This window comes from Physeter macrocephalus, chromosome 2 (genome assembly GCF_002837175.3).
Source record: "Physeter macrocephalus isolate SW-GA chromosome 2, ASM283717v5, whole genome shotgun sequence".
NCBI classification, from domain to species: Eukaryota; Metazoa; Chordata; class Mammalia; order Artiodactyla; family Physeteridae; genus Physeter; species Physeter macrocephalus.
Genome location: NC_041215.1, coordinates 1,524,949 through 1,545,110, shown reverse-complemented (window position 1 = coordinate 1,545,110; position 20,162 = coordinate 1,524,949). Strand labels below are relative to the sequence as shown.

The following is a 20,162-nucleotide window of genomic DNA, read 5'->3' as shown; positions in this document are numbered from 1 at the left end:
TTCAACTCTCTAATGACACACGTGAGAAATGGAGCCCAGAGAGGTTAAGTGGTTTGTCCAAGGTCACGCAGCTTGTTAGTAGCTTTCCTGGACTAGAGTTTAAATCTTCCCACTCTTAGTACAGTGTTTCCTCCAATAGATTATGTTACCTTTCTCAGTTAAGGTTCCTTCATCCTTTAAACACTTATTGAGCACCTACTCAGAGCCAATTCTTTGGAATACAGAGAAAACACTCTTTACCTGAACTCAAGAAGGTTGTGTTGTGCAAATGTAAGGAAAATCTCAGAGAAGCATCAGGAAGTGGATAGCCTCTCAGATGCAGAACGTGTGGATTCTCACTACATTTGTTTGACTTATGATAAGCCATATGTGAACTGGGAAGAACCCCCTACGTGGCCAGAAGCTGCCAGCATAAGATGCCCAAAGGTACTCTACTGGGTGCCAAATTCTTTTACCTCATCATCATGGGAGGAGGAGTTCATGACCTTCCCACCTGTTTGGGGAAGCCAGCAATGATTCACTAGAGGAAGGTGTGTTAGAATTACCCAACACACATTTAAAAACAAAAAACAAAAGTACACTTTTATTATTTGGGGGTGGGTGGGGGGATAGTGGTGCTTAAAATTTAAAAACCTAATCAGAGCTGACTGTCCCACCTGGGTAACAAAACCAGTTGCAACCAGAGTAGAGTGGCAACTGTCAGGACAAAATGGGCTCAAGCTGGGTGGGGAAGAGGCAAAAAAATAAATAAATAATGCTCACCTTGGCACGGTGTGCCAACATATTAGATGACCCAGAAACAAAATTCGCTGTAGCTCTCTCTGGGAGGGAAAATGACATAGGATGACTTCCTACAGCCCACGCTCTCTCTGTGGGACGTATAGTCCATCACCACCCCTACCTCACATCCTGGAACTCCAGGGCATGGGCGGAGGAGAGCCTCGCTGAAAATCAGTTAACGCCCGAAGCAGGCTTAAAAAGAGAGCAGGCGGCAAGGTGGGGTTTCTTCAGGATGGTGCTGAAGGCAGTGGATTTGAAGAAGGGACTGCATGGGGGAGATGTGGGGATGAGGTGGGAGGCAGAGACAGAGACACAGAGACACAGATACACAGACAGGGAGGTGGTTAGACCTGCACAGCTGGGAGCCAGTGGGCAGCGGAGTGGGCAGCCCGAACCACCACCTCATCATTCTGTGGTTCCTCCAGAGGCCCAGTGCACAGGGATTTGCTGCAGCGCGGTGATACTTGAGAGCCAGCAAAGACAAAGTCCCACGACCATAGGCATGGGCAATGAAAATGAACTAATTCCCTTGCTACTTCCCTAAGGCACTGACATGCGTCCTTGAACCAGAAAGAAAAAGGACCCAACCACACTAGAGTCACACTTCCAATGACACAATTGATGTGTGGGCAACTAACTGACCTGAAGGAACCACTTAACCTTTCGGGGCCTTTTCCCCCATCCTCTGCAAAATAGATGGTGGGAAGGGCAGGTCAATTAGTGTGTGTGTGTGTGTGTGTGTGTGTGTGTGTGTGTGTCTGTGTGTGTGTGTGTGTGTGTGTGTGTGTGTGTTCGCTGCATTTTTAACATTTTAAAATAGACTTTATTTTTTAGAGCAGTTTGAATTCACAGCAAAATTGAACAGAAGGTACGAGTCCCCCACACATGCCCAGCCTCCTCCACGGTCAGCATTCCTCATCAGAGCCAGAACAATTTTCCAGACACTCCTTTACACCTAGAATTTTTTGCGTAAGTCAAATTGTCTTGGATAGAGAGAGAGGGTGGGGGGAAGAGGGGAAGGGGGCGAGAGAGAGAAAGGGAAAGAGGGAGGGAGAGCAGGAGGAAGAGGGGTGGGGAGTAAAAGAGCAGCTTTTACTGCTCTTGGGGAAGGAGAAGGAGGGAGTAGCTAGCCTGGTAGATGCAGGGGGAAGGTGGCCAGCTTGCTGTACGAGTAAGGGTGACCCCTCTTCAGAGGTTCTCTGAATTGCTGCTTTTGACCATCTCTGGGCAGCGGGTTGTTAATGTCCGTTCCAGCTCAGACGTTCGATTAACACAGTGGTGCCAAGTTCTTTAATGCACACATGCATACACAATCCTTCGGGTAACTCACATAATGACCCACTTGCCATGAAGAGCAAGTGTTTAACAGAATCATTTATGTTAATTAGAGCTGAGGTATCAGGAGCTGTCCCCAAAGTCTGACAAGGGTCTCTTTCTGGACTTTTGTGCCTACAATTTTGGGAGGATTGAGTAAAAGAGACAAGGGTGCGGTGTGAGCACAGCCCCGAGCTTCACCACCATTCCCATTGTTCAAAAGCCTGGAGTGCAGCCAACAAATACATTTGAGCACAAGTCTACCATCAGTCACTACAACGAATGCTGGGACACGCAGACAATTAAGTACAGAATGGACGTGAGGAGCCTGGAGTTGAATCCCAGCTTCCTGTGTAAGTCTCAACTTCAGCACCTTCAAAAAAGGAGATAATAGCACCTATAAGATAGGGTTGACATGCGGCTCCGTGAAGAGGATGATATATAGTTCTCAGCACGTGTAGGTCTGCAAATCTCCGAATGAAAGGGACCTGATGTAACCCCTAATCCAAGTTGCTCATTTGAGAGACAAGAAAAATAAAACTCAGAGATTTATTCACTTCTAAGTTGGAATAGAAAACTGCAGAACTGAGAATTCAGGTCTCCTGAGCTCCAGTTCCACATTCTGTTCCACTATCAAATGACTACAAATAATAGTAATACTAGTAAGAGTTACTGATGACGATGATACTCCATTTATGAGTCCTCACTAAATGTCAGACCCCACCTGGCCTCTCCCAGGCATTATGCCATGTAATTCTCACAGTAAACCAATGAGGTAAACATCCTAGATTGTTCCCATTTGACAGATGAGGAATCATATGCTCCTAGACATGAAGTGTCTTGGTTAAGGCAGCAAAACCAGGACTTGTTCCAAGTCCTTGTTCTGAACAACTGTCCTGGGCTGTGCCGACTTCAGAAATGAGATGTCTCTCCTCAAATAATTTTACCCTCTTTAGCTAAAGCCATAATTAGAGCCTCATTTGCCTTTGGATAATTGGCTTCCCTCTTTGCTCTGGTGTCTGGTTCCTCTTGGGCAGCCGCTCCAGCCTGGAGGGTGTCACACTCAGCAAATCCACTGTGGCTGCCCAGGGCTAATGAGGGCTCTCAGTGCGGTTGCATTTAAGTGCCCGGTATTGCAGGGAAGGTCCATGCACAGACATACCCCTTACCATCAAGAATGACGGCAGGGCTGTGAAAACGTGTCCCTCCCAAATGGGAACATGCTGCTCCAGCTCTTTAAGAGAGGACAACATGGTCTGCTTTGCGTTGAGCCTATCGCACAAGGAGAAAGAAAAATCCTGTGGGCGAGTGTGTGTGTGTGTGTGTGTGTGTGTGTGTGTGTGTGTGCGCGCGCACACGTGTAAAGAGGAGGAAGAAGGGAGAATAAGAATCCTCAACAAGCACTAGAAAAGCTGGATGAGATTCATGCCCAACAGTGAAGAAATAAGGAGCACAGAGGACAACCATTTGTCTATTAAGACAATGAATTCCAGTAAGTTTTTCTTGCATAAAATTAAATGAATCCAAATGTCCCTAAATAGGAAAACAGTGAAATCAGTTATAGCCCATCTATACAACAGAGTCCTATGAAGTCCTTAGAAATGGCATGGGAAAATGTGCCTAATGATTCTCAGTGAAAGAAGCAGACTACAAACCTGGCAAAACATTATCCCAGTTATATATAATATATGATACAAAAGAGAGGAAGAATAACAATGTTTACCTCTAAATCATGAGATCACAGATGCTTTTATTTACTTCCAAATATTCTATAAAAACACAATATTTTTATAATACTAATTTCTATGAACAATAAACGTCATTTTTTCCAACAATGGTCCAGCATTCCCAGGAGAATGCCTGATAGAGGTTACGGTGTGGTCTGAGGCCCTCATTAGCAAGGGAGTGTGTCAGGCAAGGATGAACCCTGAGTTCTCTTAAGGCTTGAAAGGCAGTGGTCTTCAGTGAGACAGTGCTCCAGGCCTGACACTACAAGTTCTCCCCAAGAACTGTTCTCTGGAGGGCCTATATCATACTCACTACCCCTCAAAGTTCAGCTGACATCCTACCTCTTCTTGTCCTCAACATTCCAAAAGCACTATTCTCACTGAATTCCAATAGTAGTCATTCTTATGGGATTCTTTGTAAATAACTCTATAAATTTATAATACATTTATTAAAACCCTATAAATTATTTAAAACCCTGTAAATTATAAATTTACACCAGAGGCTGCTGTGCTGGGTCCATATGCAGATTTTATTCAGCCTGAAAATATCATTTAAAAACTAAATCAGCAGGTTTCCCATTAAAAAAAAATTGTGGGACTTCTCTCTCTCAAAAAAAAAAAAGAGAGATCAGGTAGCATCGAGCTCACATATTGACATAGATAGTAACAATCACTTAGCATTGATTCACAGCTGTCCTATATGCCCAATGACATGGACTTTGCCCCAGTCCTCACTGCTCCATATTGCTCCCCACTCTGAGCTGAGTGTGGTTTGATAATTTTCACTCTTGTTTCCTTAGTAGTAGAGAAATATTTTTCTGTACACTTATCTCTGTCAAAGGTGGGGAAATGAATGACTGACCAAATGGCACTGTGTTTTAGGGAAAAAAATGAAAGGAATCACATTTCTTTGTGAAGTGAAGAAAGTTCTCACATGTTTACTAGGCAAATGGAAAATCTGTTGTACAAAATATAACTGAAGATGACATTAAGTGTGTTTGTGTGTGTGTATATATGCATAATATATTTGCTTAGGTTATTATATATATTATATACTATATATAATATATATTTAATATATTTCCTTAGGTTACTATATAAAAAGGCATAATAACTATCACTCTGTACCTTCATTTCTATTACCTTCATGGCCTTTGTGGGCTCAAGTTTGAAGATCTTTGGGGTAAGTCTTTTCTCTCCCAACTGTAAGCTCCCTGGGGGGCGCTGAAAACTTTCTGTTCCAGATGCCATATTGCACAGCAGTTTAGAGAGTGGATGTTGAAATCAGATAGACCCCATTTGGAATCCTGGCCCTGCCATGCTACTTGATCTATGACTCTTGGCAAGTTTCCCAACCCCTCTAACCTTCAGTTTCCTCACCTGTAAAATGGGGATATTAATATCTACACTTTACAGGGATGTCATGATAATGAAATGAGATAATGTGTGAAAAGGCTTAGCATAGTGCCTGCCACAAAATAATAGTTAAATAAATGGTGACCATGAAATTATTTATTACTGTATTTCTTTCACATTTCCCATAACACAGTGATGCTACATTTTTAGCTTTTCAATAAATATTATTGAATTAAATCTTCAGCTGGTCTTCAATTCAACTGTATCATGGTCTTAAGGAAACTTTCTCCTATTCTAGGAAGATGTGGAGAAAAAAATCAGCAAAATCAAACTTAAACAGGTCAACATAAAAGTCTCTGAACATTTTAAAACCTGCCTCAGTATAATTCAAACCATCTATAACTGTAACTTCACAATGAAAACAAACAAAAAATTTGGAGTAAACACAGAACCTTTTAAAGATTTATATAAACTCTATCCTTTTGTGTGTTTCCACTGTCATTCCAAAATTGGAAAAAATCCCATGGAACATGGATTGAAAGGTGTAAGAACAGCCTGATTTTGCTCTTCTCTCGTTTTAATGAGGTAAATTTTTTTGAATTGCACAAGAGTTGACTTGGTTTACCATTAAAGAAGTAATCTGGGATTCTCTGCCCCACATTCCGCCCCCAATTAAACTGTATTCTGTAATGTCATTAAAAGCTGCTATTCTAAGTATTTGAGGAGGTTCAAGAGGGATTCTTTTCTTTGATTGTATGCCAACTTTTTTTTTTTAACTTCAGCCAAAAAAAAAGAGGACAGTTTAATAAATCTCTCTTGGATTTGTTCTGCAGCTTATTAAATCACTGTCTTCTCTGATTATGGATCTGAAGGTTTCTTTCTGAGACTGAATTCTGCGATCAGTCACATCGAAAAGGAAAGAGATGTAAGGAACAGCCCCTTCTCAGATCTGCAAGTGTAGGAGGGATGTTTTGGAACTGGAGGTAGCTTTTGTAACACTGTAGGTGGGAGGGGCAAGCCCCTATTTGAAGAAAGATCTTCGATGCCTCCAAATGCTGAGGAGAAAAATCTTAGATTCTCAAAACTCTACAGCTCTTTCTGGAAGAAAATAAATTGGCTCCAGTAAGTAAATCCTTTTACCTTTTCCAGGGTTCTGAGCCTTGCTGTGTGATCTTGAGGGCATCGCGCCATTTCCCTGCATCCGTTTAACCTTCTATAAAATATTCTCATTCCTCACTCCCAGCTCAGGCAGGACGTTTAGAAGTGTTGGGGGCAATATATGGGAGAAGGTGTTTTTAGGCAGTAAATGGTGTTAGAAAGATTCAGCAGTATTGCCATTGTCACTCAGGGAATGATTTTTATTTTTTTTTAGAGATTCCTTTTTTTTTTTTAAATGGTACAGTTACTTTATTTTATTTTATTTTATTTATTTATTTACTTTTGGCTGTGTTGGGTCTTCGTTTCTGTGCGGGGGCTTTCTCTAGTTGTGGAAAGCGGGGGGCCACTCTTCATCGCGGTGCGCGGGCCTCTCACAGGGCTCCAACCCGTGTCCCCTGCGTTAGCAGGCAGATTCTCAACCACTGCGCCACCAGGGAAGCCCAGGGAATGATTTTATAAATCAAAGATTTTCATGTTGGTAGAGCTCTGGAAAATCTTGCTCAGTCTCATGATGTTATAGTTGCTCTACAGAGCTTAAGTGACTTGCCGAAGATCACACAACTGTGCAGTAAATGAGATAATGTACATCTGTGTTTGTCGCAGTGCCTGGTGTATAATAAGCACTCAGTAAACCTCACCTACAGTTGCTACTGCTGACATTATTGTTGTTGCTATTATTCAGGTCTCCTTACTCTCAGTTCAGTGCTCTTTCTATCAGATACATACAGAAACTACAAGAAGCTTGCCCCATGGGCCCAAGAAATTTCTTGCTATAAGAAAAATGATCATTCCAAGAAACCATCTCATTTTTTTCATAACTGAGAAGGTCCAAAACTCGGAGAAGTGTTATTTCTTGGCACATAGTTCCCAGGATGCTAACATAACACAGGAGCCTAATTTGGGGCCTTGCTTGGGAAGGAGAGGCTATCCCTTTCTCCTGACCCTTCTGACCCTTCCACCCACAAGTAACACAGAGAAACTGCACACTGTGGACCAGAGATTGAACCCAGGCTCCAGCAACCCTGCCCTCAAGTCCCCAGGGAAGAGCAATGTCCTGGAAATGGAAAATGACACTGACTTGGAGAAAGGAAAGACTGCCCAACACTTGACACTGGGAACGCTATGTGGCCAAATGGCAAAAAAGACAAAATCAGACTCCTACCTCACACCATACGTAAAACATAAGCTCTATAGGTTGATTAAAGACTTGTGTATCAAAAACAAAACTATGAAATTCTTAGTAAAAATATAAATGAAAATCTTTCAGACTTTGGTATTGAGAAAGATTTCTTAAAGATGACATGAAAAGATCTGACTGTTAAAAAGATGGATAAATCTGTACAAAGAGTAAGAAATGAAAAAAAATACATCTTAAGTAAAATGAAAAGACAAGCTGTAAGTGGGAAGAAGAGTCTCATAATACATAAGATCAGCAAAACATGAGTATGAAGAATATATAAAATATCCTGCAAGTTAAAAAGAGAAATACAACCAACCCAAAAGAAAAATGGACAAAAGTCATGGACAGACACATCACAAACATAAAACACAGTGATAAAGAAACAGAAGGAAAGATTTTCAGTGTCACTGGTGATCAAGAAACTGCAAATCAAGACAGTGATGACATATGTTACACCCATTTTATTGGCAAATTTTTAAACTGGGACAATAGCAAGGGTTGAAGAGAATGTAGATCCACATAATCTCTCATCCATTATTGCTGGGAGAGCAAATTAGCGCAACCACCTTTGGAAACCAGTTTAGCAGTATCTCCTAAGGTTAAATATTCAGATCTCCCATGACCAAGCAGATCTACTGGTAGTTATATGCCCCAGACACTCTTGAACATGTACAAAAAGAGACATGTACAAGAATATGCTTAGCAGCAATGCTTACAATTAAAAAAAAAAATCCGAAACAACCCAAGTGCCTAAAATTGAAAGCATGAGTGAATAAACTATGGCTTATTCACACAATAGAATTTTCTACACTCATCAAAAAAAAGAACTCCAACAGTTTGTAATATGAATGAATTTTAGTATAATATTAAGTGAAAAAAGTAAGTCCCTTCAATTACTCACAGTTCAACACCCTTCTTTATAAAGCTAAAATAACCAAAACACTAGAAATATGTATAGATGCAGTAACACTGCATTAAAGCAGTGGAATGATTAATAGAAGATTCAAGAATGGGTTACCTTAGGCGGGGAAAGACACACATAGTTACATGTAGTTGATTGTTCAGTTTCTAGTTTTTGGTTTGGGTGGTGAGTGCAAGGATGTTTAATTTATTATTAAAAATAACTAACTATGTTAATAAATAAAAGCAAGCCCTTGTGTGGACCAGTGATGAGCTACATTATGAATCGAGTACTATGACAAGCCCTGTTCTCTACAACTGAGGTCCCATCTTCCCTTTTCCTTTTTAATAAGGGACACTGGCCACTGAATAATGGTATATTTTACTGCCCAGGTGCACAGACTAGTTTCTGAGTGTGGATATCAGTGAGACCCTAAGCAGACTAGGCACATAAAGAAATAATATATATCCCTTATCCATAAGGAGTTCTCTCCATCAGCATAGATAGTCGCATCAACAGACAATGAGAGAGAGAAATGCCAAGTATCAGGGTGAGGTCTCTGCTACGTGCTGTGGGATCTGCTCCTCTTTGCTGCACTGCTCTCCTTCCCCCTCTCAGCCTCTAGGAGCTCCGCCTGCCGACTAGAGAGGGTCAGTCAGGGGGCCACCTGCATCAGAATCCCCGTGGAGGGCTGATACCATGCACATCCCTGGACCCTCCCCAGATCTGCAGTGTCAGAATCTTTGGGGTAGGGTCCAGGATCCTGCAATTTTAGCAAACTTCCCAGATGTACCTAAGGTCTGAGAAATCTTCCTCTCAGAGATTCTACGTCTTGTTTTATCCCCTTTGAGAATCCAAGATAATATTTTGAATGTGCTACTCTCTACCGTCACACTTCCCCCCATTGGTCAAGAACCCTGGCAACCATTCCATTTTTATAGCCCCAGGGAAGAGAGATGAGGAAGGCTTCCTCAGAAAAGAAGATATTATAGAGCAAAAAGGTAGCGGCCCCTGAAGCCACAAGACATGTATGTCCCAACATCCCCGCCTTGGGCTAAAGTCCCAAAGAGAGATATTTTAGATAGGTTGTGGGAAAAGGCAAAAGCAGAGTCTCTCTTCCCTTTCCTAATTGGGGCCCTGGGACCTGGTCCCAGACACTATTTTGGAGAGGGAAGGGGAACTATTTTGAACCAGAAAGACCTGTTAAATCTGAAGCCACAAGATGTCATTGACTGAACATTTTAAGTTGCCACAGTACAAAGTGAGGTGGAGACTCAAAAAGATTAGATTAGATTTAGAACAAACAAAACCAAGAAGCTTCATCGTCTTTGCACATTGACTGTGGTGCAGAAATTTGCAAACTGGCACCGGCTGTATCCCCACTACCACCCCAGGGCCTGTCCTGCGGCAGGGACTGAGTAAATGTGGAATGGGACTAGGCTGAGATGCCTGAGACATCAGGGAAGACGCACTGCACGCTTGACCTCGGGGCAAGGTCTTAAAGGGATGAGTGGGAGTTACTAGTTAGTGTGTCTAGGGGTGGGAGTAAGGAATGTGGCGGGGGGGGGGGTGCAGTAGAAGGTATTCCAGGCAGGATTCATGAAGAAAAGAATGGTGGAAGGTCATGTATGGTGCCAGGAGAGATGAGGAGCCAGCCAGGAGCCTAGAGCATGTCCTCGGAGGAAGAGGACTTGTTCCTTTACTGCCTTGTCTTTCATAGCAGTCTTAGTACCCAGCCGGATGTGGACATCCCAAGTCCCAGGCAGCCTGCTATACCACTTCTCGCTGCAGGAAAGCTGTGGTTTAAAAACCTGCAGTGACATAGCAACCACTGGCATCTAGAGTCCCATCTCCTGCCCAACAAAGGTCCCCATACACAGCTGTCAGAGAGTTGCCCAGTATTTGGAACAGGGGCAGAGAGTGAGGAAGGAAGAAAAAAATCTCTCAGGAGGAACGATGTGGCACTTTTTTCTAACATGGAGAAGGAAGCATTTTCAACAAGAAAGTAAGCATATCTTCTCCTTTTTATTCATTATAAGAACAAAGCATGGTGTAGTGGAAAGAAGAGGAGTTTCATTATTCAAAGGACTTGTGTTCCAAATCCAGCTCCACCACTGCTACCTATGGGTAGCAGAGGTGGTCATCAAATATTCTATGCATTTCCCTTCACTTCCCAGATTCCCTTGCAACTAGGTTGGGAACATGTGATGGGGTCTGGCCAGTGGACTGCGGGTGGAATCTCTGGGTGTCACTTTCAGGCTGATGTAGTTGAAAGTGGTTGTACTTTCTTCCTCGCTCTCTTCCCTGCTGCAAAGAGGCCATGGGTATAAGCTGGCATAGCTTCACAAGGGACAAAAGGTGTCCGACCTTCCTGACCTTTATCAGACTTTGCACGAGAGAAATAAACCTTTACATTGTTAAACCACTGATATTTGGAGATTGATTTGTTACCCCAGAATCACATAGCCAAATACACTAATGCGCTAATACATTGTAATATAACCCTTGGTCTCATTAGGATGAAAGTTACTTGACTCTCTAGGCCTTGGTTTTCCCATCTATAAGATGAGAATAATTATACCTATGTAATTGGGTTGTAAGAATTTACTATATGTTTATGTCCCATATAGCAAATAATACATAGCTGGCATTTAATAAATGTCTCTTCCTTTAAGATGCAGTTGATGTCATTATTATTCCTATGGTTATTACTGGTATACAATGGATACAATAAATGTCTTTAAATAAGCAGCAACTGTGTCAGGCACTCTACGAGTAGTTTTACATGCATGATCTCATTTTTGTAGCTAAAGAAACCAAGCCTCAAAGAGGTTACTTGTTCAAAGGAACACAGAGCTAGTAAGTGATCAGGTCAGGATTAGAAACAGGGATTTCCTAAACCAAAAGTCCATACTCTAATGGCAACATTCCTACTCACAATTTTTCAGATGTGGAACCCTGGAGGCTCAGAGATGTTACATAAGTTCACCAAGCAAAGTAATAACTGCTAGAATGAGAGGACTTTTCTCTATTCCAGACCAGTGTTGCAATGATGTGATGATCAGAAAAGATAATCCCCCGCTAGGGCACTGGACAGTGATGTCTGTGCCCCCTCCCACCACAGAGGCCTAGCCCATTGTGAACTGAGGTCCTAGCAGCTCCAGATACTGTGGGCAACAGATAAGAAGAGGGGGAAAGAAGGAAACTACATCTTGATAAAAGGAAAACTGGATGCTTTGTGTTCAGAGAACGGCTCCTCAACAAAGTTTCCAAAGAAAACCCCACTAGCTGAAAATAAACATTGAAAGAGTTTCCAAATCTCTGTCAGATCTCTGTCTCTCTCTTTGTCTCTCTCTCTTTCTCTGTCTCCCTGTTGGGCCCTCTCTCTCTGTGTCTCTCTCTGTTTCTCTCTCTCTCTCTCTCTCTCTCTGTCTTCCCCCCACCCCCCCGTTTGTTTTGGAAGTTGAGAAAAGTGAGCAGTGTGGATCCTAAAGCAGTTTACACTGAACCAGATGGCACATGTGATTAGCATCAGACTAAAAAGACACATTACTTAGAGATTAGGTTCTAAGTAGGGACAAATCTGTTCCAAAGGAACAGAAGGTTTGGTTTTCTCGCAGACTCCCCTCAAGAGCTTTCTCAGGGCATACCTATTCACCCTTTCTCCCATCATCACCACCAGGCAAGTCTGAGCTTGGGCCGGAGAAAACAGGAAATGCGTCTCCATAGATTTCCCAGTTCTCCTCCTGCTGAACCCTGAAGTCATTCACACAGGGCAAGCCACTCCCTGCGGGACCTCGGCTGCTGGTGACCCCTGACTCCCTCATACCCCAGGCTAACAACTCACATTATGCCACTGAGTCTGCACAAAAACCCAATGAGACTTGTTCTGTGGTTATTCCCACTTTACAGCCAAGGAAATTGAGACTTATAAGGATTAAGTACTTTACTCAGGATCACAGGTCAAGTAAAAGTTGAGGCGAATGGAGGCTAATTGCCTCCATGAAAGAAGAAAGAATTAAAAAGTGTGTGTGTGTGTGTGTGCGTGCGCGTGCGTGTGCGTGTATGTTTTGAAAGAGCCCCAAGGAGCAAACCATCCTAGAGGATGTCTGTCAAGTGTCCCAAACTATGTAACTATATTGAGGCCTGCAGCAAGGTAAACAAATGAGGTGACAAACCACAAACATCTCACCCTGGCATATTCTGGGCTCACATCGCACAGGCCCTATGCAAAAACACTCTAGGGAAATGAAATAAAAATTGGAAAAACCATTCAAAGCAGGAATGCGACATGGATACAGACCAAGGCCTTTTTGTTCCTTAAGTCCTGTGCTTCTCAGACCCTGGAGAAAAACACACAGCTTTCAGGGAAACAAGGAAGCTTAGCTTAGGGTTACGTGCAACTATCAACCACGAAGGGATGCCCTTAGTGCAAAGAACCTGAAGCTTAGGATAGAGGTTGGGAAAATGAAAGGAGCAGCAGAAATAATAACCACAACACCAGTAATAACAGTGATCACTTAGTATGGGATATTATATTGCTCTGATAAGCACTTCAAATGCACTGTTGGTCTCATCAGCCCACACAACAACCTTCTAAGACAGACATTGCTATCATTTTTCCCAGTTTACAGATGAGCTTATTGAGGATCAGAGAGATTAAGTAAATTGCCCATGGTCACCCAGCTGAACAGGGGCTAAACTAGGAATCCAACCCAAGAACCAGTGCCCTTAACCAGTAAACTTTCTCCCCCTTCTGCATAGGACCCTCCTGAAGAGAGGCCAATAGGATAGTCTGCCAACATTTCGGAAAGTGCTTAAAAGCCTTACGGTTCCTCTGCTTCATGTCAATACAAGTGTTGAAGGCTGTGAGTACAAGCTAATGTCACCGACAATGCTCCAGGCAATTTGCACATCTGGCAGTTAGATAGGTGCAGACTTAAAGCAAACTGCGTCCCTGAGGCACAGGACACTTCACAGGGAGAACAACAGAAGGGATTTCATTATAATTCAGACTTGGCCAAGCAATCACTCATCACTCACCTTATGTCAGAGTATAAAGGAGACACTCACCCAAGAGCCCCAGACACCCAGTAAGTTCGTGCGTATGAATTCAGATTGTATTCACTTGGAACTTGAGGATTTAAGGAGAAGGCTGAGCTGAAGTTTCCCTCGGGGTTTTTTTTTAATTTGTGTTTTTAACTGAAGTATAGTTGATTTACAATGTTGTATTAGTTTCAGATGTACAGCAAAGTGATGCCGTTTTATATATATGTATATATACATATATATATATGTGTGTGTGTATATATATATATATTTTTTTTTCAGATTCTTTTCCTCCTTTGGGTTACTTCTGTAAGAGGGTTCACTTAGCAAATAAATAGTGGGAGAAGAGTTACCTTTAAGCTGTGCATAAGAGCATACTGCTTTCACACGTGAACCAAGGACGGATAGACTAATTATACATTGCAGCCTCTTTAAAATGGGTCCCCAAAGGGCTCTCTGTTCACCTACTTCTAGTCTCTGTATGTATGTAAAGGTAAGAATTTTGCACTTTTTTTGTAACTGTGTACAACACTGGGGCTGGCCTTCTGTCAATTAATATTAATCAGAGGGTTTTTACTGAATCTGAGACTCAAGGACGCAGCAGGACTGGTGAGCAGCAGCTGTCCAGCCTGCCCTGTGATTATGCTAACCCTCAGGGGCCACCGTCAGCCCAGGAGATGTGACTCCAGTAAAGGAATCACTCCTACTTCTACCAGGCTGGAATTGACACCGCATGCCCAATCCAGGACCGCGCTAACACTCCATCTGGCCTCGATGCTGAGCCGGGCCCCTGACAATGACAGCCGCTCTGAACAATGAAAGGGAGCCAAGCAGCCCTTGCTCTCTGCTGCCTGTGCAGCACCACATGCAGCAAGAGTCGTCCTTGCCACGCCCCTAGGATGGGACTCACTTCACTTCTACAGTGACACCACCTGAAATCCAGGAAGGGGCTGCCAGGGCAGAAAGGGGCAGGCATATTTCAAAGCTTTCAGAGTGAGGGTAATTTATTTCGACATGGAAATCAGAAGGTGAAAACCGAGGAAGGCTCACTTAAAAAAACCCAGTAATACAAGGCATACAGCAAGACTTAACCAGGATTAGTTTCCAATCACCCTAACACAAACCACCTTGCACAAACAAACCATGCATGTACTGCATTAATCTGCTGCCACACATCTGTCTAAATGGTCAGGAAACTCCAGGCATGCATATAAAATCACAAGAACACTTTTCTTCCCATGCCCTTCTCCTAACTTTAATTCCACAGGGTGGGATTCAGACAGCAATTCTGGATGCACCATGTTAACCAGACATTAGGCGGGAAAATCTTTACAGTGAAGTGGTTCCTGAATCTTTAATACATAAATATTCAAGCTTCACTCTGAATAAATCCCGGGTGGGTGATGACTGATCCTCTGCTTTCTAAGACTCCTTATTTCTTGCACAGTTTGCTTCTCACAGAGAGGAGTGATGTAGGAAATGGTGAATACTGACATCTAAGTCCTACCTGCTCATAGTTGGAGGATGTGTGGCCATCCAGCCCACCGATCTCAAAAACAGGGAACCCCAAGGCTCTTGACTATGGGATGCTGGCTGGGGACTGGTGGCTACCAGAGATCAGTTTGGGTGAGCAGAAGCTCTGGCCACAACCATTGCCCAAGTCCACTGTCATTTCCTGCTCTCCAGAAAATACCGTTACGTGAAGAAAGGCAACGTCCAGAGCAGTTGTATAACATGCTACTATGAGAGCAGTAATAAAAGACCAGGGGAGAATCTATAGTAAATGTGTGTTTACTTGCTTATATAGTGAGTGCCCCTGGAAGCAAACACAACAGGAGACTGAAGCCACTGGTGCCTCTGCGAAGGGATCAGACCTTAACCTACTTCTCACGTAGAGTAAAAACCTCACAGCAAAATGACTCCAAATTTAGCCTCTCAGTAAACTTTCTCAGGAAAAACAAACAGTTCAGCCTATGTTTTCCTTAAATTAATTTAGATTCTGATATCTAAGTTGTCAGCTACTTTCTGCTGTCCCCCTTCATTCAGACCAAGGGAGTTGTTAGAGAAGAAACATTTCCTAACTGCACATCATGTGATGAGCACGTGGGGTTTCTGGCACCCCCAACCAGCCAGGATGCTTTGGACTCACCTTGCTTTTTAAAGAGGTTGCTCTGGACTATCTCATTCATGGACTGGACTTTCTGCTTCTGGAGTTTCTCGGGAGGGATGCAGGTATAGAACTCATAGAGAAGTTGGCTACGGGCAGGAAAAACCAGAGCACGCAGAGCTCGTTAAACCAATGTCTGCCACCTCCTGGCACTTACAGTCTGTCCATCCCCAGCCTGCCAGCTCTGCGGGGGCAGAAACAATGTACCTCTTGCTCCCTTCGCCCCCCACCTCTGTGCATGATAAGCCTTCAGTAAGTATGCATAGTTGGTCTTGGTGTTGAATACTGACAGCGTTCAAAGAGATGTGGAAATCTAAAAATAATATCAAGAAACCCAACCACTTACTGTGTGTATCAGGCACATGTTTTGCACTTGACATCCACTGTGCCATTTAAGCCTCACAATTCTATGACGTAGATCCAATGCTTATCTCAATTTTACAAGTGGGAAATGTAAGGTTTAAAAAGGTTAACTAACTTTCCCAAAGTTACACAGCTAGGGAGGGTCAAAGAAACAAGGGTTCAAAACCAGATTCTAATTTCATTGCCATGCCGTTTTATTCACTCATGTTTTATGCTTAGTGATGTTTCATGATAAATCTTAAGATCAAAAAAGGTCCTTAATTTTTTAAAAAACTCTGAAAAGTTGTGGGTTAGAACCAGTTTGGGATATGAAAAAGGAGATAGCTCTTTCCAAATAGAGTGAAAATAAAAATACCACTGAAACAAAATTACAGCTCCTGTCAGCTTTCCAAAATAAGCTCATTGTGTTTGTTCATTCTTTCAAATCCTTATTAAGCATCTACTTAATATGTGACAGGCAATGTGCAGGGCAGTGGGATACAATAGGAACAGACTTGGTCCCAATTGGCATGGAACTTACATTCTAATGGAGGTCAACGTACAACACAAAAGCAAGCAAATCAATTCAAGGCCATAGACACAATGAAGGAAATGAATAGGGAGTTGTGTCAGAGAGTAATGGTGCAGGGGTTGAGGGAGGAATATAATTGATTTACAATGTTCAGAGGTAGCTTCTCCAAGAAGTTAACATTTAGCTTGAGACCAGAAGAATGAGAAGAAGCCAGAAGAAATCTTCATATGAACAGTGGATAAACTGATGAAAGCTGAATAAAGTTTGGAATGCACCGAATAGAATTGTGCCCATGTTTATTTCTTAGTTTTGATAGCTATGCTGTAGTTATCTAAAATGTGAACTTTAAGGGGAGCTGAGTGAAAAGTATGCAGGAACTCTCTATACACTACCTCTGCAGCACTTTTCCAAATCTAAAAGTATTGCAATATAAAAAGTTTTTTAAATCTTCTATAGGTTATCTTGGAACTTAAGTGAATTTAGGAAAAAGAGGAAAAGGGCATATCTGCCTCAGATGCCCCTATTCTAAGAGCATAAGCAAAGTAAGATAATGTGTTCCTCCCATGAGAGGAATGGGGTGAAGAAGGAGAGACCGAAGGGGAGCCCATCTCATTATCCCATTAAGTGTCCATAGGTTGTTCTCCATTTGTAACTACAGGGCTTACAGGGCAAAGACCAGAACCCCCAAATAACCTTCAAGCCCAGGTGAAATGGAGACACTTAAACCAAACATCAGTTTTTTAACCTACATGTTCGTATTCTGCATCACTGATATTGTCAAAGAAGGATGTTTACTTTATAGTTGGTTTTCACCAAATCTGACACAACCCAATGAAACTGTAAAAATCCCACACCAATATCCCTGGAGGAAACTCCGGCCATGTGTCCTCCCTGTCCCTGCGCTGAGTGCCCGTCTGGAATTCCCCACAAGAGCTCTCCTCTCCCTCTGAATCCCTGGCTTGACAACAGAGCCCAGGAAAGTACACACCATAAGCTCACCTGAGTAACTTTGCATCAAAGACGGTTTCCACATCATAGAGGACAGATGGGATGTATTTCAAAGCTGCCACCTAGGTAGAAAGTGAAATAAACATGAGCAGTGCCCACGGCCAACAACTCTGCCTGGTGGTGAGAATATTTTGCAACATAACACAGATCAAGGGAAAATGATCCTGAATCCTGGGCACTGCTACAGTGATTCAGACTCTGCATGTAGATTGAAACACCAGGTGTACTTCTTTCAAAAGTTTCTTCTGTCTTCAAGGGAGCAGAAATGTAGAGTAGAGCAATCAAAAACTTTGAGGTTATACACACTTACAGTCAAATCCGGGGTCTACTCCTTAGTGGCCAGGTGACTTTGGACAAAACACTTAACCTCTCTGATGTCTCAATTTCCTCATCTATAAGACAGAGGAAATAACGTCTATTTTGTAGGATTGTAGAGATTCAGAATAATATAAATGTGGCATCCAGCAGAGAGCCAGACATATTTTCGTGCTCAATAAATGGTAACTTCTACCTTTATTGGAAGATGGTATGCTTGAATAGTTTTGCTGGTGGAAAGGATGACATGGACTGAGTTATTTCTATTTTCTCTCCCTGGCCAATTTGTGAACAATTGTCAGCATGTTTTGGTCCACTAGCTGGGTTAGGAAAACTAGGCATTGTGGTGGATTGTTTCTGTCCTCTGTCCAAGATAACTGATACATCCAGAGGTGGGAAAAAGACCCAGGCCCTTGCAAAACAGCACCATTTGCTAAACAGCAGAGTAGACTGTAATTTCCACAGAAGGAGTTGTAAGTCACATAGTTGGAAAATAATGTTTAAAAATCTGGTAGATGTATCCATTTTATATTTTCTTTTTATTTTTCTGTATATTTTAAGTTTCTAAGTGTTCTATAGTCAACAAGTATCATCCTTTTACAAACAGACCAAAATTAAAATAGAGAAAATTCTTTTTTTTTTTTTTTTTTTTCGGTACGCGGGCCTCTCACTGTTGTGGCCTCTCCCGTTGTGGAGCACAGGCTCCGGACGCGCAGGCTCAGCGGCCGTGGCTCACGGGCCCAGCCGCTCCATGGCATGTGGGATCCTCCCGGACTGGGGCACGAACCCGCATCCCCTGCATCGGCAGGCGGACTCTCAACCACTGAGCCACCAGGGAAGCCCGAGAAAATTCTTTTTTTAAAGAAAATCTTATCCTAGCCATATACAGTTGCACGTCTTAGTTAACGTAAATAACAATTATGACTATCCTCTGAGAATGTTCAGTGGAGCAGACACCATGCTGTTAGATTATTTTGTTAAACCTTATTTCAGCCTACAAGGGATACACTATTTTCATAGATCAGGAACCACTAGGGCATCAGGATTCAATAACTAGCTAGGTCACAAAGTTAGCAAGTGGCAGAGCCAGGATTCAAAATCAGGCAGGCTACTTACAGAGCCACTCCTTGTAACCCTCAAATAGCACTGTTTTTCTCCATGCCCCCACGCTTTTTTTTTTCTTGTCAGTTATGATTTTTACAAGTCAGTATTATATGTTTGATATAAAAAAATTCACACAAGTATTAGGGTGAAAATTGTCCCTGAAGTCCCACATCTCCATCTCAGCCCCAATCCCTACTCCTCAGAAGGGATCACTGTCAATATTGTGGTGAGTCCCAACTGTTTTCTGTGCATGAACAATTATGTGTTTGTGTGCGTGTGCATGCATGTGCATGTGCACATGTATGTGTGTGATTACACAGTTCTGTAACTTGCTTTTTGCAGTTAACCATGTTATCACCAGTATTTTTGCACATCACTTCATAGAGTGCACTCTTCATTTCTAATCACTGCACAACAATGCTCACATGGGTACACCAAGTCCTCCTTACTGATGGACTCCATGCTATCTTTAGTTTTTCTTTATTATAAAATAAGTGGCAAGAAAATATTAAAATACACATCTGTGTATCTGTGAGAATCCCTGTGTGATGGATGGGCTGCTTGAGGAGAAATTAGTGTGTAAAATGTATGTACGCATATGCAAATGTACATACAAATGTATACACATATACATTTTAGGAGATAACGTCATATTAACTTAGAAAGAAGCAGTAATCAATTTCCTTCTACTCCTTTCCCTATAACCTTGCTAACACTAGTATACGAATCTGTCTCATTTTGTCAATCTGATACATAATTTGCAACTGTAATCTGAGAATTTTTGGATCTAGTACAGGTGGGCACCTTTTCTATACTTATTGAACAACTGTATTTACTATACATAGCTTGTTTATATTCTTTCCCCATTTTTCTTTTGGGTGATTTCTTTTCTTATTGGTGTGGAATTCTTTATATATCATTACTATTAAGCCCTTTGCACAGCTACCTGTAAAAAAACGAAATTAGAACAGTCCCTAACACCATACACAAAAATAAACTCAAAATGGGTTAAAGACCTAAATGTAAGGCCAGACACTATTAAACTCTTAGAGGAAAACATAGGCAGAACACTCTATGACATAAATCACAGCAAGACCCTTTTTGACCGACCTCCTAGAGAAATAGAAATAAAAACAGAAATAAAAAAATGGGACCTAATGAAACGTAAAAGCTTTTGCACAACAAGGGATACCATAAACAAGACCAAAAGACAACCCTCAGAATGGGAG

General features: G+C 42.2%; 1 protein-coding gene across 1 annotated transcript in view; it reads right to left on the bottom strand.

Annotated features, from left to right (window-relative positions):
- The window catches only part of DOCK2 (dedicator of cytokinesis 2), a 432,741-nt gene that overhangs the window by 300,740 nt on the left and 111,839 nt on the right, over positions 1-20,162 (bottom strand). Inside the window, exons 24-25 of the mRNA XM_028497312.1 lie at positions 17,506-17,576; positions 15,615-15,721 (exon numbers count right to left, since the gene is read on the bottom strand). Coding sequence (XP_028353113.1) covers positions 15,615-15,721; positions 17,506-17,576 — 178 coding nt within the window. The remainder of the gene's footprint in view (positions 1-15,614; positions 15,722-17,505; positions 17,577-20,162) is intronic.